This window comes from Cyprinodon tularosa, unplaced genomic scaffold, assembly GCF_016077235.1.
Source record: "Cyprinodon tularosa strain WSP-4 unplaced genomic scaffold, ASM1607723v1 ctg2, whole genome shotgun sequence".
Classification (NCBI taxonomy): Eukaryota; Metazoa; Chordata; class Actinopteri; order Cyprinodontiformes; family Cyprinodontidae; genus Cyprinodon; species Cyprinodon tularosa.
This window is the reverse complement of record NW_024038733.1, coordinates 3517987-3541521: the sequence shown is the minus strand read 5'-3', so window position 1 is coordinate 3541521 and position 23535 is coordinate 3517987. Positions and strand designations below refer to the sequence as shown.

At 35.1% G+C, this 23535-nt stretch overlaps 1 protein-coding gene across 2 annotated transcripts; it reads left to right on the top strand.

Moving 5' to 3' along the window:
* The first annotated feature begins 40 nt into the window (after positions 1 to 40).
* On the top strand, positions 41 to 22568 carry rbfox1l (RNA binding fox-1 homolog 1, like). 2 transcript variants are annotated; one of them, XM_038284244.1, is made up of 12 exons: positions 41 to 235; positions 7309 to 7545; positions 15705 to 15878; positions 15954 to 16007; positions 16087 to 16179; positions 16274 to 16343; positions 17249 to 17308; positions 17441 to 17576; positions 19290 to 19329; positions 19399 to 19466; positions 21580 to 21661; positions 21744 to 22568. In XM_038284244.1, exons 1-12 carry the CDS (start codon positions 149 to 151, stop codon positions 21786 to 21788), a joined length of 1146 nt encoding a protein of 381 aa, XP_038140172.1. In that variant the 5' UTR covers positions 41 to 148; the 3' UTR covers positions 21789 to 22568. The 2 variants fall into 2 exon arrangements, with proteins under 2 accessions (XP_038140172.1, XP_038140171.1); XM_038284243.1 differs by lacking the exon at positions 41 to 235 and adding an exon at positions 6555 to 6599.
* Positions 22569 to 23535: the final 967 nt, after the last annotated feature.

The window sequence follows — 23535 nt, the reverse complement described above, 5'->3', positions numbered from 1 at the left end:
CTTTTCCCTTTATCCACCAGGATCTTCTGTTACTTCTTTTTTTTTTTGTGTGTGGATTTTTTTCTTTATTTCCAGCTTGATTGCCTGAATTTCAGTTTGCATAAAAAGCTTTCCCCCTGCCTTCCTTTCCCCCTCCATCACCCGGGCTATGCTTTCCTCACCCACTGTGATCCTCCAGCCTTATGGACTTCCAGTCTACCCACAGACAACCACATGCTACCCCAGCATAGTTCAGGTAAATGCTTTATTTGATCTGCAGTTTAACAGTGTTTGCTTTTGTTTGACCTGATGATCCATCATAATGTATAATATTATAGGTAATATTCTGAGTTAACAAGAAGCAATCCTGATTCATGCATGTTCTAGTAGTTGGATTCAGAAAAAAGTTTTGTCAAGTAAGAATCTAAATTAATTGGCCCTATATTTTTTTTATAAAAAATAAAAAATGTTAAACAACATGAGCAACTTTTTAAAATGGAAATGTTAACCCGATTTTACATTCTTTATATTTTTTAAAGCAACAAAAAGAAAACATCTGGAGAAGAAAAATTAAATCCTGACACTTAAAGCTACAGTGTGTAATAATTACAGGCATATAAATTCAGAAATTTAATATATTATACATAACTATGTTATTTATCATCACCTATGAGCTCAGCCTTTTAACCATAACATTTGCGTTGCCTTAGAATTCGTTATTTATAATTACATAGGAGCGGGTCTCGCAGCCATGGAGGCTGACATCTTTGCGCTACGGCAGCGCAGAGGCAACAAACTAGCGATTGCGAGATCTCCCATGACGCTCGAAAATAACTACGGCAAGTTGAGAGAGATGAACTGAGACGGTACTGAACAGTAGATGGCAGTATTATGCCTGAGAAGCGTTTAGTCTGCCTGAAACCAAAGAAGAAGAAGAAGAAGCAGGTATACTGCGCCTCGGTAACAAGAAAGGTAAACAAGGCGGCAGGCGTGAGTGACTTTGCAAACTGTTTGGCACTGTGTGGCCAAACATCAGACGAATGGAGGATCATGTCTACTCTGTATCACAACGAAAAGCGGCGGACACCGAACCCCCGTCATCTAAGAAGCGGAAACACGACGAGAATAAACGCAAGAGTGACAAGAAACGACAAAAAACACGGATCAACATTGGCACGGCATTTACACGATGTAAGTCACTGATGGAGGAAAAAGGTTTTCAAAGTGACGCTCAAGTTGCCAGTTTTCTCTTGGACAGGTAATTAATCCTACACACACTATTGTCTAATATCACTGCCGTTTTTGGAGTACAGGATGCTCAGACCTGTCTAAAACAATAACATGCTGCGTGATGATGCTGTTACTCTCCAGTATACTTATTCAGCAACGTCCCTGACGTTTCACAGGAAATGATTCAGTAATTTTCAGTAAAATAATTTTCTGGATATATACCTCGGTTACTTCTCTCCGGCTCCTTTGGAGATCTTCAAGCCTTTCTTCCTCTGCTCTCACCCCGCTGGCTCCCCTCTCTCGCCTGGCCCCAGCTGCACGCTCACCCCGGCCTCTCTGCCCTCTTCCTTTCCCTCTTCCTCGCCTTGTAACCCCCGTGCCACAAACAAGACTTGGACTCTGTAAACGGGGAATATATATTCTTCCAGCGAACACAATCTCGCTGTTAAACTAATGACTACAATTACTTCGTCTGTTTATATCACCATGCAAAGCAGCTCACCAAAACGTCACAACGACGTAGAAAAAATAACGGGTATATTTATTATCTTAAGTCTACATGAAATCTATACCCTACACAGACTAATGAAATACTATCTGTAAAATTATCTATGTAAACAAACCTCATCACTTGAGAAGGTAGGTGATGCGGACGTCGTGGAAGACATTTTGTCCCGTAACGCTCGCCGTACTGTTGGGGGGGAGAAGCGGTGGGGGGGAGACGTTCATGTTGCTGCAGTCTGCAGTCTGACCGCTAGATGTCGCTGAAAATTACACACTGTAGCTTTAAATGTGCGGCTAGCATAGATAGTAGGTGGCGCTGTTTCTTTTGTAAAGTCCATGTCATTTTCTGTCAATATTGACCTTTACAGTTTTACTTTAAAAATCCCTCATAAAGGAAAACTTTTGCATGTTAGCTTCAGTCATATCAGGGGTCTGATATGTTCTTGTTGCTTTGATCTTTTTGTTTCGTTCTTTGTTTTATTCCCATTAAAAGCAACTGGTCCCACCTGGTAAAACTGCTTTACCACCTCTTTATTGATTCAAAGTTTACAAAAAGTTGCTACCCTTTACATTACATTATTTTTGATCCCCTTAATATAAAAAAGTAGGGCAAATATTATATTAATCTCATCTTCAATTGACAACGACAAAAGAAAAAGACCTTTTTTTTTTTGACTGTATTGTTTTTCCTTTGACATATACAGTAATTACCAATTTCTAATATTTTTTTCCCTAATTGATGTCCAGCTTAAATTTATTTGCACCCTGGTCAGCAAACTCAAAGGTGCGATTTTTTCTTTGATTGTTGAATTAACCATTTAACAAGTTAAAGACACACCAATAATCTGAGAATATTTTGGTAATCTGATTTTTTTTCACCAGAAGCAAGTGTTTTTTTTTTATCTTAAACATAAAAGAACATTTCCCTTTAACTGTAATTCTTGTAAATGTATTTTAATGTGTAAAATATATATATATATATATATATATATATATATATATATATATATATATATATATATATATATATTAATGCATATTGTATATTGATATTTGATAATGTCATTATTGAGCATTGGTAGGTTGAAAAGTATTATTTGGTCTAAAGTAAATATGTTGCAGGCATCCAGAAGAACCTTTACTCCTTCAGTTAAAGAATAAATTAGTTAAAAAAACTTTTCACTACCAGCATTAGTTAAACAAACCAATGCCTTTATGGAAATTTGAAATGCTTTTTTTATGCTTTGTTTTTACATCTGGTTTATTTGAAATATACACTGACTGGATTTTTGGGATATTAAAATTAAAAATTAAAGTAATATGTACAAAAAAACAGGCTCCAAACCAAATACATTTTAAGGCTAAGATGTAACAGAGTCAGATCAGAAAAAAATCAGAAAGGATAAGTTATCTTTAGTCTCTGAGTGCAACAGCAGCAAGTGTCCCTGAAATACCACTAATGCCACAATGCTGCTGGTATCTCTCCACCTTGTCACTGAGCTGCTCACCAGCAGTATTTTTAGTCCTCTTCTCCTGATCTGATAATCAGAAGAAGTTCTGTCGCCTGCCTTGTGTTATGCACTCAGCTTTACTGAAAGCAGCAGTAAAACTTGCCTGATGAAGCATTTCCATGTGTTCAGTTTAGCAGCAAGAATCAAAAGTCACATTTCATGTAATATTTAATAAATGGAAAAAAAAGTAAAGCCACAAATTGTGGGTATAAATGCCTATACAGTAAAATATTTCTGCTTAAAGTATCTTAGAGTGATTTTTACATACTTTTAAGTACAGCTTAATTGTAGCATAAAATCCACTGATTCTCAAGTTGCAGCAGCTGTGATTTTAAGTCCACCCAGGGAAAATTGAAACATGCCTTCATCTGTCTTCTCCCTTTCCTCCCCAACTCTTTTTTATAACCCATTTGCCAGCATTTTAATCTAAAAAGACAGAGACAGCCTTACATGGAGGGAGCAGAAAGCTCAGTTTCTCTTAAAAAGCTACGTGTTGCTGTGAGACTCGTTGCTGAAACGTCAACATCTGCAGTCAGAGCGGCCTTGTTGAGTAAATCCTGCAACAGCTGCCACCTTGGGCACCTGGCTCCGAGCTGTCGGCCTCTGATGGCCCAGCGACAGCTGAAGAAGGAGAGGAGAGAAAAAGCAAACAAATGGGGATTTAAAAAAAAGACCTGCGTGTCTGCATCTGCTGACTGTGTGATGCTGAATCAGGCTGGGAGTAAAAAAAAAAAAAAAGGAGAGAGCGTGGCTGACAGTGATATATAACAGACTGTTTGCTTTATATCTGTGAAGACATGTGAAGCAGCCACATGATGGCTGCTTTTCAAGATAAAAAGTTAACGTTGAGCTGTTTCAGAGCACAGAGAGAGTATTAGGTTTAAAGAGGGCTGCATGTAAATATGGCTTTTTCACTTATTTCACAAAATGATGTATAATTTAGCTAAATGTTTACTTCCTTTCTTTTCTTTCACAAAGTCGTAATAGATGATAATGCAGAGTTGGCAACTAAAAAGATAAAGATTTTTACTGATCTTGATCCTACAGATTTCTCTTGTTGTGTCTCATTGGTTTGTGAGCTTAAGATCAGGGAAAAGTTTGGTTAAGCACCAGGAAAATGATCCAAAAAACAGCAGTGAGGCCAGGTGTCCAAGTGTGAAAAAGGCTAAACAAGTCTGCAGAACTGGTCTGTTAGACATGAAGGTCGTCATAAACAGAAAGGCATACAGCTCTGATTTAAACTGCATTTGCACTTTTTTCGTTTTTTTTTAGCAGCTCTGTTTTATCTTTGGACTTGAAACAGCAAACGTTCTAATTTGAACCTGTTTGTTGTGCACAAAATTACCCCATTCTGTGCTGTCAGTTGGATGCATCGTGAACCAAAAACCTTCTAAACTAACCCTGAGGAGGTTGAAATAAGTCTGGCTTAAATTTTACCTGCCATGACATCTACATTTTAAAAAATTCTCCAAAAAGATCCCTTTTAGAAGCCGTTACTACAATTTACAAACAACTTAGGCTTTGATTTAGACAAGTGTAAAACAAAAAGAAATTTCGTTTGGAACAGCTCTCTGGACAATTTCATCTTTTTTAAAAGTGCAGCCGTGATAAATAGTAATAAATAAATAAATAAATATATAAAACAGTAATATAAACATATGACTGTAAATTTAAAGTTCTACAATTTTTATGTATGTATAATGGTAAAAAATCTTAATTAATATATCTTAATAACTTGTGATGTCTTTAACTTATTCTGAAAGAAAACCATGGTGAAACTTGTTCTCTGTTAGGCTCAGTGATCAGACTACCTGCACTTATGCTATTTGTACTCTGGATGAAGATGCATCAAGAATTCAACCATTCATATAAAATGCAGTGAAAGTGAGTGGTATAAACTTCTTTCTGATCGTTTTTATCATATTAAACCAGTCGAACACAGAGTATTTAATGTATAAGATGGAAGAGAATGCATTATTACATAACAATTACACATTTAAAGTAATTTAACTTGGAAACTGTATGAAATACAATGCAATAAATTGAAATCTAAATAAGTCATTTGTTTTTCTTAAAATAGGTAATTTTTTTTATTTAATTGAGGAGGTAAGTGAGGCACTTTGCCAATTGAACAAGAACATTTCACTCAAAATAAAAACTAAAAAACAATTGCATTGTATTATTTCAAGTGCATATTATCTAATTTTAAGAGTATAAAACTCATTCCGTTTACAAATCATTTATCAAATAGGGATAAATACACATCATTTAAGAAATTGTAACTCATTTCTAGATTATTTTTGCAGTGTAAATATAATCTGGATTCCTAATCTCAAAATGGAGACCTACTGATACGTAATAATACAATAAAAAAAATGTATTTCCCAGCAACTGAACTTGGGGCCCCTCTTCCTGTTGATAACATCACTACCACTAACAGTTTTTCATGACAGATTTGGTGGAAACTGGAAGAGGAACGCAGGTTATAACTGGAGTATTGAAGCTTAAAACAAACAAACAAACAAAAAAAAATTAAACTTGAAGCATCGGGTTGTAACGATGACAATGAAAGAGTGAATATTAGTCTTTGTGCATTTAAGAAGTAAGCTTACCATTTTCTTTAAATGTTACATTTATTTCAAATTGGCTAAAGGCATTTTAATGTATCTGTACTGAAACCCAAATAAATCAAATTTAACAGTATTCTAAGTTAAAATAAACGTATATTAACATTATAAATCTATAGTATGCATTAAAATGTGTGCAGTTATGAGATCCCCCAGGGTTCTGATAAAAGAAGAAACAGGTATTAAGTGTAATGCCTAATTTTAGTTTTTACCAAGATATCTGCCTGTAAAAAAAAAAAAAAAACAGTAATTGAATAGTATGTAATAAAACTAAAAGTTTCATTTTTGAGTGTGTCGAGCGGCTCTAAGATTATCCCTGCCAAACTTTGATGGCTGCTGATTTCAGCCTTTCAGCCATTTGATTTTGATGAAAATTGGTTGACATTTCAAAGCATCATTACAATCTGTAAAAATAGTAACAACCCATTAACATGCTGGATCTGTACACTTCCAGCCTTTATTTTATTTAAATTGTAAATGCAAAGTGACATAAATAGTAGCTGCAGAAAAATAGTTTGATGTTCTTTAATGATAATTGGGACATTTAGTTTAAAGTGACGCAGCTGAAGGGTGAGAGGATGACTGACAGATGCAGATGTCTGCAGCTGGTGTGGCTCCTCTGTTCTGGAGCTGAGACAGTGATTGGATGATGGGTGGGACTCATGGTGGGGTGGGCGGGTGGTCTGCTGGCATTAAAACACGCGGCAGTTGTTGTACAATGCGTCAAAGAGAGGATCATCAAAGGGGGGTAAGACAATTCTTTTCATCTTTAAATGCAGGATTTCATTTGATTTGGGGTGATTTTTTCATTTTTTTGTAAGTTTGAGATTTTGAAAGATTAATTTTTATTTATTTTTACCAATTAATCTTAACGATGATTCTGTCAAATCACTGTTTAGATTCTTCTTTTAACCTTTGGGTGGAGGTGTACAAACAAGGCAGACCAATGAGAAACATGGAGTTAGATCTGGGATTTGAGACAACTGATCACTATTGATGCTGGTTATGCTGGTTATAATGCATTGGATTAGGATTAAATACAGCTCCATTTGAAAAAAAGAGTTCAATATTACTGAATTTTTTTATTTGTCTTTATTTCATCCCCTGAACACTATACAGTATGTCAACAACTGAAAACAAAGTGCATTTAAAAAGTAAGACACAAAATGCAAAAAGGAAAATAGAAATGAATAAAAACTGAAGGTAAAGATAAATGTAACTTTTATTTAAAAACAGTAAAAGGATTTTATTGTTTACAATTATATCCCAATGTTGGAAGAGACCAGAATAATGCTAAATTAATGTGTTGCAATGCCTCCTTATTATTCTCATAAGACATTTTCTCTGTTCTGCGTTAAATCTTTTATCATAACAGTTAAATGCATCCAAAGGAAAAAGAGGAGTATGTTGTTGTTTATTTGTTTACATGTTCCCCCTCCTTCCTCTTCTGTCTGCAGGGGGGGCCTGCCCAGGAGGCCGGCGCCGCCAGCGCTGACCCCACCCTCCCCCAGGTCTACGCTCCACCCCCCTCATACCCTCCACCAAACCAAGGCCCACCGGCGTCTACCAGCAGGCTGCCCACGCTTGATTTCAGCTCCACGCATCACAGCTCCGACTATCCTGAGCCCCCCCAGCTTAGAGTCTATCAGGGCCCCCAGCACGAGGGGGCCGACGGCCTGACCTCTAGCAACTCGGTAAGAGGGGTTTGTGAAAAAAGTTACTGGAATTCACATCATCTCCCAATAGAATCTGATCTTCAGTAATTCATTACTATGTGTAAAAGGTCCCAGAAGGGCAGCATGGCCAGATAAAGTTTCTCCCTATATATAGAGGCCCACCTCCTCTGTTATTTCCTTGTACGGAGCTCCTGGGAGACAGCTGAGGGGGTATTTGTTGTTGGAAATAAATACCAACGTTTCCTCTGTGTCTTACTTAGCTGGTAGTAAACCAGATCCCATTTCAAAATTACAGCATTTTCTGTTTATATTTACAATTTTCTTGTGGAGTAAAATAATCCATGCTTAACTTTTCAATGAATTTCTTATCTAGAGGCGAAAAAAACATTTTAATTGTAATTCACCCATTCCCTAAAGATTTTTCTCCCATTTGTCATTTAATACCAGTTTCGGGGGAAAAAAACAACTTTACAGATCCAATTTGTAAAGCAACATTTATTGTTTTCATAGCTGAACTGAATTCCAAATTAGAAGCTGAAATATGTTTTATCTTAAATCATTCCTGTAAATATAATAATCATTCCTCTATTAAAGGGATAGTTTGAGATATTTTAATCAAGGTTTCATAAGGATACAGTTGATAATTGTTTTAATTTAGTAAAAAAAATCCCATTTGCTAATCGTCAGGCAATGTTAAATCCCCACAAGAAAGATTTTACTTAAACTTTCAAAATATTTGCCTGTTTAAAATTCCTGTGCTTTGGCGTTTATGTAAAAGCCCAAACAGCTGGAGTGTTTTTATGACATATTTGGACTTATTGATATATAAACAAAATTTAGTAAACCTAGAGATGAGTAATACGCCTAAACTAAAAAAATGAAGAAAAGACTTTTGAAATGTCATTAAAAGAGACCTTAAAAAAGCAAGAATAAAACATGGTAAAGTTCTTGTCTGATTAACAATGTGACATACATGCAACAAAAATATAAATGCAACTCTTTTGGTGTAGCTCCCATATTTTATTAGATGATCTCAAAGATTTAAAACTTTTTGCACATACACAATATAACAATTTCCCCCAAATCTTCATCACAAACTAGTCTAAATGCAGGCCAAGCAAGAACTGGGGCCTGTTTCAATAAGGAAGTTCAACCAACTCTGAGTTAAAACTTGAACTCTGAGTTGACTTATCCTGAGATTGGAAACTCTGAGTTTTGGGTTTCAGAACTGCTGAAATTAGTTAGTTCAATCAACTCTAAATTGACTGACTCTGAGTTAAGCGCGTGCACCACAACTATAAAAAGCCATTATCAATGGAGCACAGATATTACGAGTCACCATGGCAACAGCGTCAGACAAAAAAAGGTGTGCATATTTCTCACCAGCAGAACTGGATGTGCTTATGCAAGCATATGCAGAATTTGAACATGTATTTAAAAAAAAAAGCAACACGGCTGCAGCGGCGAAGGAGAGAGAGTTAGCTTGGGTGAAAATAGCTGCTCGAGTCAATGCGTAAGTTTACATTTTAATTACTTTTATACAGTGTTGGGTGTAATGAATTAAGTTACTTAAGTCATATAAATACTGTAATTAAATTAAAGATTATAAAAAAATAGTGGATTTAATATCAAATTTTAAAAGGTATATTTGATTTGAACTTTCTCCCTCTAGTTACACACTTTGGTCAATTTAAGATTAATTCATGCAATTGAATATTGTTTATTTGAAAGCATTAGAAGTGCAGTTTCTTGTCTCTCCTTGTATTGTTCAAGTGGTTGAGGTTGATTTGGGATTTAGAAAGTAATTAATAAGTAAGTAAAACAAATTAGTAAGTAGACCAATACTTTCTAGAGACAGTAATTATTACATTAATCTAATTAGACTTGTTGAAGATAAAATTTGTAGTTAGTAATTAAGAACTATTTTAGAGTAACTTACCCAACTGTTATAATATCAGAGGTGAAACTGGAAGAACAGTATTTTATTAAACCTAATTTAGTTTTCATGGATAGGTGCAATCCTGCAGGCATCAAAAGAACATGGTAGCAGCTGAAAATGAAATATAAAAACATACTTCAAGCAGGTAAGCCTTGAGCACATCATGGGAGTAGAGTAGCTACCTGGCTTTACAAACAGGATCATCCATAAAAGGACATGCCATTTCATTCCCTTTGATGCGCTCTACGTGACTGAAATGTGTGCAATGAATATGTCCCCAAAGAATCAATGAGGTGTTTAAACACCACTTCCTCTTTAAAAAAGGGGAGGAAACCAAAATAAACTCTGGATTTTCTGAAGAAAACCTGCTCCCGACCAGGTTAGGTTCACAGAGTAAATTGCCATGGTAACTGACTCCGAGTATAAGTTACCTCTCTTTCAGAAACGGGCTTGACTTACTCTGCTTTCTCAGGTTTAACTTACCTCCCTTTCTGAAACAGAAAACCCAGAGTTTCCCTCATTTCAGCGTTAACAAACTCAGAGTTTTCACTTAACCTCCTTTCTGAAACAGGCCCCTGGGCTTCCAAGAACTGTGTACAGATCCTTGCAACATGTGACCGTGCATTATCCTGCTGCAAAACGAGCTGATGTTCTTGGATGTATGGCACAACAATGGGCCTCAGGATCTGGTCACGGTATCTCTGTGCATTCAAAATTGCATCAATAAAATGCACCTTTGTTCTTTGTCCATAACAGACCTCTGCCCATAACCATAACCCCACCGCCACCATTGGCAGTTTAAAGCACACCTGTGCACTAATCATGGTGTCTTATCAGCATTTTAATATGGCACACCTGTGAGGTGGGATTGATTATCTCAGCAAAGGAGAAGTGCTCACTATCACAGATTTAGACCAGTTTGTGAACAATATTTGATGGAAATGGTTTTATTGTTGTGTGGAAACAGTTTTAGATCTTTGACTTCATCTCATAAAAAATGGAAGTTTATCTAAAATATCTTCTGCAGTAAGATTTTTTTGTAACGATAATAAATTGGACTTTCAAATAAATCACTTTATTTAACATATGTATAAAAAGCAATAGTATATATACATCAACAAGTAACAATTTTCAAATAAAATAAACACTGGGGGTCCATTTCATGAAGCAGGTTTAACAAATTCAGATTCAATTCTGCAACTCTAAATTGACCTAGCCTAAAGTCAGGAACTCTGAGTGTTCGGTTTCTCAACGGCTGCTATCAATTAGTTCAATTAATTTCAACTAAGTCCACTCAGAGTTAAGCACGTGTGCAACAAGTATTTAACGCCATTATCAGTGGAGCATCGATTCGAAGGGTCACCATGACAACAGACAACAGGAAGTGCCTATTTCGCCCCGCTGGAACTAGAGATTTAAAATGCAGAAATGCAAAAGAATTAAATTAAAAAGGAGAATGTGAATTAGATTCTTCCTGACCAAAATTACACTCCATGACCTAACTGTAATAATATATTTTCTAAATTACAATTTTTGTAGCAGAAACTGAATTTTGGAAAGTAAAAAAAAAAAGTAAAACAAATTATACTAGCAATAGTTAAGTTTTATATATCTTGGCTGTTCTGACATTTATCAGCTTGACTGAAAATGTATTTATATCTGAAATACATTTCTTCAAAGTTAAAATATTACAAATGCTGGCCTATAATATTAGAAATATGGAGATCTAAAATTAATTTCTAGATGTCCAGAATTTTTATTCTAGATGTGGAGAATGTTGTTGTTTTGTTTTTTTTTAATGGTCATTTAGACAACGAAAAAAGTATTTTTGCAGATATCTGGAATACATATTCAGTAAAGACGGCTTGCCAGAGCTGTTGTTACCGTGAAAATATTACTGGATTATTTATTGAATGGCAATAGATCAATGTATATATGTAGGTGAAATCTTCTGGCAGGTGAGGATCTCATGCGTTCCTCCTTATGTTGATTCAGTCTTCTTTTACACAGCAAAGTGGCTGTTTGCAGACAAATGGCGGTTATAAGTGGCTAGTATCACTATAAGTGGCTATCAGTGCCCTCAGATTGTGCCAATAGGCTCATTAGGGAGTTATCATCAGTGAATCCTAATCCTAACCCTAAAGTAATTCCTTTTTCCCCGTAGAATTAATGAATCTATTCAGGAGTAATCTGAATATAATTTCAGTAGTTTTTCATGAACGGTAAATATAACAAAATTAAAATGAAATGATTTGCATCTCTCTCATAATATTAAACAAACCAAAATCTCATCTCATGTCCTGCCAACTGAGTTGTAGAATCATCTCCCTATAAATATTTAATTCTCTGTGAGAAAGTGCAGATCATTCTTTTATAAGATCCTTGTCAAACTGACATGCAATGTTTGATTTTAAAACCTAATATGTGTAATTAACCCAGTGAAATATATATGTATATTTTTTATGCACAAAACAACAACAAAAATCTGACTAAATCAGGAAATAAAACTGTAATATTGGCTGTAAAGAGAGTGGAGACAGAGGACACTCTGAGTTTACTGAAGAAAACCTGCTACTGATCAGGTTAGCTCTGAGGAGAATGTTACTTCAGTGACTGAAGTCAGAGTTTCCCTGTTTTCATTTTTAGACAACTTTTTTGGTAAACCTGCTTCATGAAACGGGCCTTCGGTGTCCTGCTTGTTTTTTTAAATCCCAGATGTCAAAGGATTGTTTTTTAATAAGTCCAGTCCACAGTACTTCTCACATGCCTCCCACCTCAAGCTCCTTCTGTTTATAATAACTTTCTAAGAGCAAATATGACAATAGTTTAAAGGTTCATAGAAAAACATTGCATTGTTGTCCATTTTACTCCTGGTCCATCTCCTCAAACTTAAGGATCAACAAAACAAGATTTTAACTAAACGGAGACATTGAGGTTTATCCTCTTCAGGTAAGACATTTGTTACTAACATCCTGCTTAAAAATATCCTCAACTGGCCCAATAATCTTATCAAACAGATATTTTATTATTTTTGGACTTTGTGTGCTTCTTAGTTTATAATATGCCTGATCTTTATTACAGAAATGCTTTTTTATTCGTTCAACCACCAGCTATGAATCATTTTAGGCCCGATCCCTCAATAGAACAAGAGATGAGACGATATTTCATCCACACAGGGCATTTCATATTTTTTGAGGCAACCTGTCATAGTTTTTACCTATTTTAACTTGGGGATCTGTGAGTAAACAAAACTAAACACAAACTGATGTATAATCGTTATTTTAACACCATCAAGGTCCTTGGAAAAGAGCAAGAGAGCCACTTTAAAACTCCAAAAAAGTCATACTTAAGTTATTACATGATTGATGCCTTTTAACACTCTGCTTTGAAACATAGCGAATACCAAAAAAAAAAAAGTGGTTGGATTTTTTTTCTGCTATTAAAGTGATATGTATTTGTTATTAATTAGATATAGTATTTAATAATGAAAGGGGTTTAGTTCTAGCTTTATGTTGCTCTGCTTCTGCTCATAAATGGTATTTCTTGTGGCCTCCGTCTATATATTTTATTGCTATAGAGCCTGACATTCTCGGGTCCGTGCTGAATTTCGGGGGAAAAGTTGAGACGTCGCCTCGGTGGGAGGGGGTCAAAGTGGGCAAGGCTGACCAGATGAGAACCCCCACCCCCTCTCCTCCCCCTCTGAAATATCGCTCAGGTCCAGAACACAAATCTGCATCGTGACATGACACCACCACCCAGCCCCCCCACCTTCCCCCCCAGCCTGTGTGTGGGTGTGTGTTTGTGGGTGGATGTGATGCTGTCCACTGTAGTTAGTCACAGAAAGCCAGTACTGTGAGCCTGTAATGTGTTTCTAAAGAGAAAAAATAAACGCCTCCCTGGATGAATGTATTCCCTGAACCATTTCCCTGGCACCAATTTATTAATGAGGCCCCTTGAGGTTTTACTTTTAACATTTGGCAGAAAAGCAGCACCATGACCTGAAACTGACCCCTGGGTTCTGATCCCTCCCTCATTTTAAAGCTTCCTGCGCACTATCTTTGCCTTGTTCTCTGGTTTAATTCTTTTTTCCCCTGCTGCACTGAGGTCTCTTCTCTCCTGTCTTGCCTCTTGGTACTACAAGCCTAATTCTCAAATCCAGAAAGTGCATTTCCCTCTTATTTCTCCTTGTATTTTTATCTTTCCTTTACTTTCTCTTGATCATGCTCTGCCCATCCTTTCACAGCTATGATTAAACCTTTGTATTCCTATGATCCTCCTTGGGCTTTTCTTTGACGTGGCTATAACACTTTAAGGGTTAATAATCCTGCACAGCCAGCACCAAGTGCACATCATTGTGCACACCTGAGCATTGTGGTGCATTGTGAGATCATGAATGTTTTGGGTTTTGGCATATTACTCTTTGAATTGTTCTGCATGAGCCAGTTTATATGCACAGGTAACATATTTGAGGTCGGATGTGCAACAGAGATGAGAAACTTCAAATCACTTGAAAACCTAAAATCCTAATTACACTGATTAAAGTGCCTTGCTTAATTATTCAGAGCACTTGTATGTGTTTTGTCACGCTACGACCACAGATTTTAACATATTTTTGTGACATCCTGACTCAAGCTGATGGAAAGCAAAACGTTCGCTCACCTGTTTTATTTCTCCTAAATAAGATCGAACGTGATCAGTGTCCTAAAGAGTTACCTAATTAGTAGGTACATATATATTTTCTCAATGTGTGTGATTTAATTTAAGTATAAATCCATATTCTTTGAAGTTTGAAGTTTTTTAATAGCTTTTGGAAGAGTATAAATCAAAATAGCCTCCATGAGGTCTGTAATGATATCAAATAACTTGAAGCGTGAATTTGCAGGTAGGATAACTATTAGCCAAGCATTTTACAATTAGGAACTTTATAAAAGAGTGCGAGTAGAAAGCCAATGTTTTTATTGTAAGAGGGGTTCTAACTTCAGATAACATGTTAGAGGCTGCAAAAGAGTTGAGACTAAATTAAAGGGTTCACCTTCCAGGAGGAGAATAACTCTAGATATGAAGTTGTAGCTGTATTTGAATTAAAATATATTTATTATCCACATTATATTATAAAGTCCAGTACAAAAGCCTCCAGAATATCTTTGTTCAGGCCTTTAAAACTAAAATCTCTCCATTCTGCTTGAGCTTTAGTTGTTTTAATAAAAAAGAAGGGCATAAGTACTGAAGCTTTGTAGCTGCAATTGCATAGAAAGATGGAAAAAAAAACACTGCATGTATACAGATTAAAGTTTGTGTTTGTAACTTGACAAAATTACTTTTTAAAGCACTGTAAACTGGAATAACCACTGCATAGTAAAAAAACAAACAAAAAAAAACACATGCACATCAAGGTAGGAGCGCTAAGTTAAAAATGAAAAAAAAGTGAATCTGGATTTTTCTAACTGCATGAATACTGCTTAAAAAAATCAAAGTTGACCCCAGAAGTACCTGCAGTTTCTAAGATATGGGCTGTACTTATTTGTTTGCATGTCTAGATCATGGCTCTTTATGGAAAAAAAAGAATAGCTGTCATATTTCTTTTAAAGTTCGTAACTGAAAATGGTTTTGTGAGTTACAAGAAATACTGCATTAGTGTTTAGAGAAACCTTTGCTTTTCTTTTTTAAAGAGAAATATCCAGCAGATGTTTGCGTTGCTTTTTCTGTCATAATCTATTACAAGTCTGAACAGATTAACAAAGGAAGTTGTCTTCAAGATAAAAAATAGTTTTTATTGCTTATATAGAAATAAAATAAATGCTTGCACAGATTTATACTTTCATTAACACTAATTAAAGTTTATTTTTATTGCCATAATCTCCGTTGTTGGAGCGTTGGTTGACCTCCTGCAGGCATGTATTCCAGACACTTTACTAAAACGGAGTAAACTTCTGCTTGAGAGGGATCACTGGTTGCTGAATGCTCGCTGAACATGGTTTGGATCACTTGAGCTGATGAAAATGACCTTTTTGCTGAATGTCATGCGATGCTGAGAAACACAAATTTCCTCTGAAGATTCTTGCTGATCTTATTGTGAGAAACCCTTAATTTGCTTTTCCCAATAATGCCGCTGTCTCTTTTCTTCCATCTCATCTCATCTCACGCCCTCTCCATCTTTTGTTTCCTACTTTCCTGTTTCTGTCTGTGCCACCACGTCCTCTTTCGTCTCGTCCTTTCTGCTTTGCTTCCTCTATGTCAGGAGGATGCTTTGGCCACAGTGACGTCCGACCCCCAGTCTCTCAATGTGTCCGTGCCATCGGGGGCGGGAACCGGGACAGAGGAGGAAAGCTCTGGGAAGGCCCAACCAAAACGCCTCCATGTCTCCAACATCCCTTTCCGCTTCAGAGACCCAGACCTCCGCCAGATGTTTGGGGTATGACCTTCACCCTTCCTTATCAATACTTCCCCATTATTATTTTTTTTGTTCACTTTATGATGTATTTGGCAGCAATTTGGCAAAATACTTGATGTAGAAATCATCTTCAATGAACGGGGGTCAAAGGTGAGCAGCAAGACAAGCTTGTTTATCGGAGGAGAAGTTGAAATGGAAATAAGTGTGAATAAAGTCTGATGTTGTTCAGGGGTTTGGATTTGTGACTTTTGAGAGCGCTGCAGAGGCAGACCGAGCAAGAGAAAAGCTAAATGGGACGATTGTAGAAGGGAGGAAAATTGAGGTGAAGAATGATTTGTTCCTATTTGCAGATTTCCATACTAACATGCCGGAGAGTCTGCTCTTAATGAGCTCACTGCTCTCTTCTTTGTTCTCAGGTCAATAATGCCACTGCAAGAGTGGTTACTAAAAAGCCTCAGACACCTCTAATGAACGGAGAACTTTCAGGTAAGAATTATCAATCTAGCCCAATTTCAGTGATCTTGTAGCTAAAACTCATAAATATATAATCTCATAAGCCATCAGGATTATTTTTTAGGGCATACCATACTTTTTGGGGGGAGAGTCATTGAAAGAATCAACAAGAACTTCTCATGTTATAAATCAACCTAATATCCCCTCAAAAAAGCAATAATGCAAACAAACATCACAATCAAATATAAAGCTTAGCCAGCAAGGATGGACAGCACTAATTCTACTCAACAAACTAGTGACCAAGGGCAAATTCATCATTAGATAATGGACATTCAAATTACTAATTAAACTAAAAAGAGAAATTTGTGAAACATTGGATTAAGTTCATGTTTAGACTGTCAGTAACAAATAGATCCCCGAGAGACCTCTCTAAGCTGCAACGTGTCAATAATCTAATGCCGATAGTATGGTTTTGTCATCTAATGACTGAGGATATTTTCATATTTACCTTTTTAAATGTCTAAACAATCCCCAACATTGAGTATAAAATGGTTTCTACTGGAGACTGATTTTGATTATAATCAATACTTAATGTTTTAATCAAATGTAGATTCTTTTACTGTGTTTTTTATATTTATAAACCTGCAAAATGGGATATCATTCATATAGGAATGATTCTGATAGGTATTAAGATTAAGCTTTCTAAATTTCAAAGCCTCCGATGAAATGGAAACCCTAGGCCACTTGGAAAAAGAGACATTTATAGGCCTAAGGGTTGATGAGGAAACTTTGTTGATTAGTAGAAAATGAGTGAAAATCTTTAATCTTGGGAAGTGATTATCTCCTACAGAATATTCAAGGATTATCTCTTACAGAATATTTGAGGTTTCTCTTTGGAATTTAAATGTGATGATATTCATTTTTTTATTTCTTCTCAGCATCTGGTTGGAAGATCAACCCTGTAATGGGGGCAATGTATGCCCCCGAGCTTTATACAGGTGGGTTGATGTTACACACACACACACACACACACACACACACACATATATATACAGTATATATATATATTATTTTTTTATTATTGTTGCACTTTTAAGAAAGTTTGTTTCTCTCCATTTCCATGTTTCTAGTTGCCAGTTTTCCGTACCCTGTTGCGACCCCTACTTTGGCCTACAGGGGATCGGCGCTGAGAGGTCGGGGTCGGGCCGTCTACAATACGATTCGCTCAGCAGCTGGCACTCCTACTGCTGTGCCAGCCTACCCCGGGTAAGATCCTGGGTCCACCTAGAAAACCAGGGTTACTTTGGAGGTACAAACACTGTGACTGAAAAACCGCTGACAGATCAGCACTTACAGCTGACAAACCCTTTACTATGTTAAAGGCTTAACACTGAGAAAAACAGCCTAATTAATGAAATACTGAAAACCACTCACCTCACTCAGAACTTAACCTAACTATGAGGCTAAAATCTTACACTATTATGACATGAAATCATAGCATTATAATAAAACTAAAAGTTTACCATATATAATATAAAGTTTTATTATATACCGGTATATAATTATAAATATATATATAATTAGCTTTACTGTCATGATTTGGCTACTGTTGTTGTAAAGTTTGGTTTTAGTCTGAGATAGGATGATATTACACAGATAATATCTATGTGTGTATATATACATATATATATATATATATATATATATATATATATATATATATATATATATATATATATATATATTCAGAGCCAGTGTTATGTAAAACGCCATATAAGAAAAGTAATGAGGGCGTTAATAAACTTTATCAGAAATCAGAAAATAAATAAATTTGTCAGCAGTTTTTCTTTTTTAACTTACAGATTATCCATTCGACTTCAGTTGATTTTTCCAGTGGGTCATATTGGGCCTGCATCAAAGAAATTACATTTATGTTAATAAAATGTACCCAGAATAGTTAGATTGTTAAATCCACATTCAGTACTGCTGATCTTAATCTTATCCCGAATTGGATTTCTTTGGAAGTGAAAGCAACCAGTCGAATCACTTTGATTTGATCCACATCTGAAGGTCAGACCAAAACCCCCAAAATATCATGTAAGAAAAGAAAAGATGATCAAAGTTCTTACATTTTTTTTCACAAAAACTACAGTTCCCTTTGTCCATCTTAAATTTTTATCTTAAAGATTATTTAGTTTGCTAGATTATTTGTTTGTGGAATGAGCATTTCTCTTCTAAAGCAGCTGCTGGCAGCAGTGGTACCATCATATAAGGTCTTACTTTGACATTTTAAAGTTACTATATTAACCAATAACTGAATACATAAAAACAACAATTAATCATTCAAAACATTATACTACAATTTTAGAGGAACAATAGAGGATTCAGGCTTTTATCAGTTAGGTTGTCTCTGCAGTCATTTAGGAGCCTTTCAATAATTAAAGATAAAGAACAAGTGCCTCACCCATTTTAAATATGTGTGCTTAACTTTATTTGCAAGGCCCTCAGGAAGTTGGTCTGTCTTTAGAGATTTATTTGGTAAATATAGATGTTCATTTTCCTGGTGGTTTATTGTATTCAGTATAAAATGACCCTGAAATGGTTTCGGGGCCTTTTTGTTTCCTGCAGCCTCTCCCTGCCTGGACACTTCTAAGAAAATGTCACTAGTTTCCATAGGATGAAAACAGTGAAATATGCAGATTTAAACTGTTTTTTTTTAATGCATCTTGTCTTATAAACTCATGAAAAATCTTTCATGTATGACCGACTAAATGCTAGAAAAATTATAAAGAATTATAAATAAGAACTGCTTATGAGTCAGCAAAGTTTAAAACAAATGCTTCACAATTTTATCAATCTGTTTTCAATTTAAAGGGTACAATCAAGTGAACAATCAAGTATCCCTCAAGTTTAAGAGTTTTCTAGCTTTTGTTCACATTTATTTTAATGTGCTTTTGTTTTTGTTTTGTTTTTTGGCAGGGTTGTATATCAGGATGGACTGTATGGTGCCGAAGTTTACGTAAGAAACTGCTCATTTCTAAGGCACATATACTTGTTTAGTTACTGAATGAATGTGTCTTTATTGCAGGGTGGCTATCCTACAGCATACAGAGTGGCTCAGTCTGCATCTGCTGCCACTGCAGCCTACAGTGATGGGTAGGTGACCTGTAATAAAGTCGTATCTAATAACTCCATTGATGTGTGGTTATATAAAAAAGAAACTCCAGCTCACTTCCTTCTAAATCATTTTATTGATTTCCTGACTGGAACCAAATGAAAAGACATTAAGAAACTGTTCATAAATCCAAACTAAATGTCAGAACCATGACTTTATCATCAGTATCAGATGTTTAAACTTCCTGAATATTTTATCTGAAAACAAGCAAATGTTCTTGAGAAAATTACTGTGGGCCTTTAAAGCACATGTTTGCAATTGTTCTGTTGCCTTAGAGACTTCTCTTAAAAAAAAAAAGCAGCCTAAAAACAGAAACTCAAAATTATTTCAAGACGTTTTTACACGGGAAAGACAAAGTTTTCCCACTTCTCAATAAAACACAGGTTTTATTTGTCTGTAGGGGGCAGGAATGTGCAATACAAAAATATTATAAGTGAAGACATCTGTTAATTCTGTCTTCTCTCATTATCAAAATACTGTAGCTATGATCATTATAAGGTTATACTTCTATTAAATGTTTTATTTTTTTCTGAGCTTGGGACTTAAGGAAAAGTCCTGTTTTGATTATATATTTATCTTTTTTGTTTTTCTTATCTGTTTATCTATAAATAATCATGCACTTTTAAATGTAGTTTAAATATTTTCAAATATGAATCGGATTGAGATGTAACAGTTATATTTTGGAATGAAATAATAAATAAAAAAAACTGTGGTAAAATAAATGAAGTTGCAACCTTGCTGTTAGCAGACAACTGACCAATATATATATATATATATATATATATATATATATATATATATATATATATATATATATATATATATATATATATATATATATATAAAAGTAATTAATATACCTGCTAAAAGACCAAGAGCCAAATGTAGCACCCTGTATGGTAACCCGTTTTAACATAAATTCGGTTGTACCGCCTTTACATTCAAGATATCTGAAATTGTTTTATGACTAGACGTTTTAGCGATTTAGGATATCTCCAATTACACTCTGACTAGTTGAAATTACGTCAGATTTACCATTAACTTGTATGGCGACGTCAATTTAAGATATCTAGAATGAATTACTGATTATCTGAAATATAAATTTCAGATATCCACAATTAAATTATGACTAGTCATAAAGTAATTTCAAGATATCTCGATTTTAGTTTTCGCTAGTCATAATTCTAATTCAAGATATCTCAAATGCCACCATAATTCATGATATCTTCAATTTATTTTAGGATAGGAGATATGCCTATGACTATTACTAGTGAAAACTCAATTATAGATATCTTAAAAGCAAATAATGACTAGACAAAAAAAATTTAAAATATCTTGAATTGTAATTACGACTATTCGAAATTCCTATTAAGATATCTCTAAATGAATTATAGATATCTTGAATTATTAAGCTTTTTCCATTAAAGATATCTTAAATTGACATTCTGACTAGTCAAAATGATCTTTTTAATGGACTTCAAGGAGGATAATTCCTAAAAAATTCCCTATTGTCAGTTTAATCCGAAGGAGAAAAAGTTAAATCAGCATGTGACGCTTTAAATGACAAATCCTTTGTTGTAATTTGAGATATCTTGAAAGAAATTTTGACTAGGCAAAATGTAATTGAAGATATCTTGAATTATTATTATTCCTAATCAGAATGTAAATACAGATATCTTAAATTACCATTCCGGATAGTCAAATTGTGGTTTTGTCTAGTCAAAATGTATTTTAAGATATCTGTAACATAATTGTGGACGGTCAGATGAAACCGAATTTATTTTAAAAAGGCTTGCCATACTCCTGAGGTACACCAACATTTCCCCCATCCTTGATAGAAATAGTCTGGAAATAGAAACACATTGGTTTCTCCTGTGAAAGTTTGATCCATTTTATTGTATTGTATATTGTAAAAACAATTGATGTGATAAAATGCCACCTTCACAATCTTGATATCGAAGAACAGATCAAAATTACAAGCTGCAAATATTTCATGTCAGGAACTGAGAAGTTTGAGAAGTATTCTGCAAGAAGACTGATTTCACTCATGGTTATCCATCACAAACAACCTACTTTTTAATATATTTTGACCAGATACGGACGAGTTTACGCCGCTGCAGCCGACCCTTATCACCACTCGGTTGGACCAACGACAACATATGGGGTTGGGACAATGGTGAGCTTTGTTGATAGGTGCACAGCATCTACTTCATGTTGTCGCTCTGCTTTACACCTGGTATCAACGCTTCTGTTAACAGGCCAGCTTGTACCGAGGAGGATACAACCGCTTTACTCCGTACTGAGCAAAACTTTACAGCTGACATGAACTCTGGGATGAGGATAAGTCATGATATCTTAAAGCCTGGAACTGTGGAAGAAAACTGTGCCTGTTATCCTCTACTGAGACTAACCAGAGTGTGACTCTGGATCCTTTAGGATCCTTTAATCTGCTGAAGAACAGAATCTAATGTAACTTTTTAAGCCTTTATCTGAGTTTGTTTTAGTGATCTGATTCTACAGAGATGCTGTGAGACTAGTTTTGTGTTTTAAAAGCCACAAATTTCAGGGGTCAAATGTTGTAGAACCTAAGGTGACTTATTGATGGTTCCCTGTTTTTGAGTGTGAGTGTGTGAGCGTGGGAACATGTTCAGTAACTGAGTGGACAGAGACATGGCTGCATCTAGGATGGAGCTGGAATCAAGCTTCTTCCCACCCTAACCATCTACCTCTCTTACATTTTTAGATGTTCAAATAGCTGTTGGGTTGTAGTATTTGAAATTTTCTTTCCTTTTTTGTTTAATGACCTTTCTCTTCTTGTATTGAAATTAACGCGGCTGTTTGCTGTTTTTTCCCCCCTAGTTTGTTTTACATTAACCTCTCTGGCTTTAGTGGAAATGTTTGGTTTTTTTTGGTGAATTTTCTCATCCTTTTCTGCAGCTCTTACTGTTTTATTTCCTTTATGCTCCTCCTTCTTCAACTCTTAGCACTCTTGAAGTCTTTTCCTGCCTTTCTTTGTTTCTGTCGCACTCTTTTTTTTCTGTTTGATGTTTACCTCTGAATAAATCTGACTTTCCTCTCCTTTTCTTTCTGTTTTTTCTTAGTTTTTTAGATTGTTTTTCTCTCATCACTCACTTTGTTTCTGTTTTATTGAAATAAAAAAAGATCAGGATCTTGAAAAAATTTTCCAATCTCGCAGATTTCAGCAGTTTTTCCACAGTTAAATGTTGTTTTCGATTATTAAAAACATTTTAATATTAAACATAGCCTGACCAAATGCAAACAAAGGTTTTAATTGATTTTACTTATTAAGTAGTAAAGGGTAATTACTCCCTAATCCTAATATATTGTTGTGCTCTGATTGGACTCAACTGTCTTTAAGCACTTTTCTTAGTCTTTTACATTAAATTGAGGAAGTTTTCTCACCTTATATTGCATATTTTCATTTTTCAACATCATTACAAAGAATTTCCATCAGATAAAGTGAAAACTTTGATTACAACACGTAACAACCTTTATTTTATTTTTTGTTTCTTGTTAGTCTGAGGTATTTTTCTTTAGATTGTTGTCCTGCTGAATAAACAAAATTAAAAAAAGTAAGTCGAGTTTTGTTTTTGGTTAATCTGAAAACCTTTGTGTTAATTTTCTTCAGCAGTGATTTTCTCCTTGGTTTTCTTAAATGTTGTCCTGTAGAAACATAAAAATGGACATTAACCAATGAGAGAAAGATACTTGCATGGCTACAAATGTAATTCTAGGTTAATTAAATGTATCCTTGATGGCGCTAATGTAGTCTTGGTAGGTTTGCCAAATCTGGCATGGTTAACTAGTTTCATGTTTTGTCCATTCATCGCACAATATGATTCTCTAAAATGATTTTGTGACCCTTTCCAGACTATTAAGAGTTTTGCTGTGATTGAATTTAGTTTACTTATTTCATTCTGTAGGAAATGTTTTATTGGAGGGATTTCTTGATTTGGTCGGTGTTTAATCTGTTTTAATATATGGGATAATTATATTTTCTCTGGGTGAAGTTGGATTTAGACACCTATT

Bases quoted from the DNA above. Each gene is read 5' to 3' on its own strand.
- rbfox1l (XM_038284244.1), top strand. From the start codon at position 149: ATGCTTTCCTCACCCACTGTGATCCTCCAGCCTTATGGACTTCCAGTC. The intron at 7,546-15,704 runs GTAAGAGGGGTT...CCTCTATGTCAG, and splicing joins GCCTGACCTCTAGCAACTCG to GAGGATGCTTTGGCCACAGT. The intron at 19,467-21,579 runs GTAGGTGACCTG...TATTTTGACCAG, and splicing joins ACTGCAGCCTACAGTGATGG to ATACGGACGAGTTTACGCCG.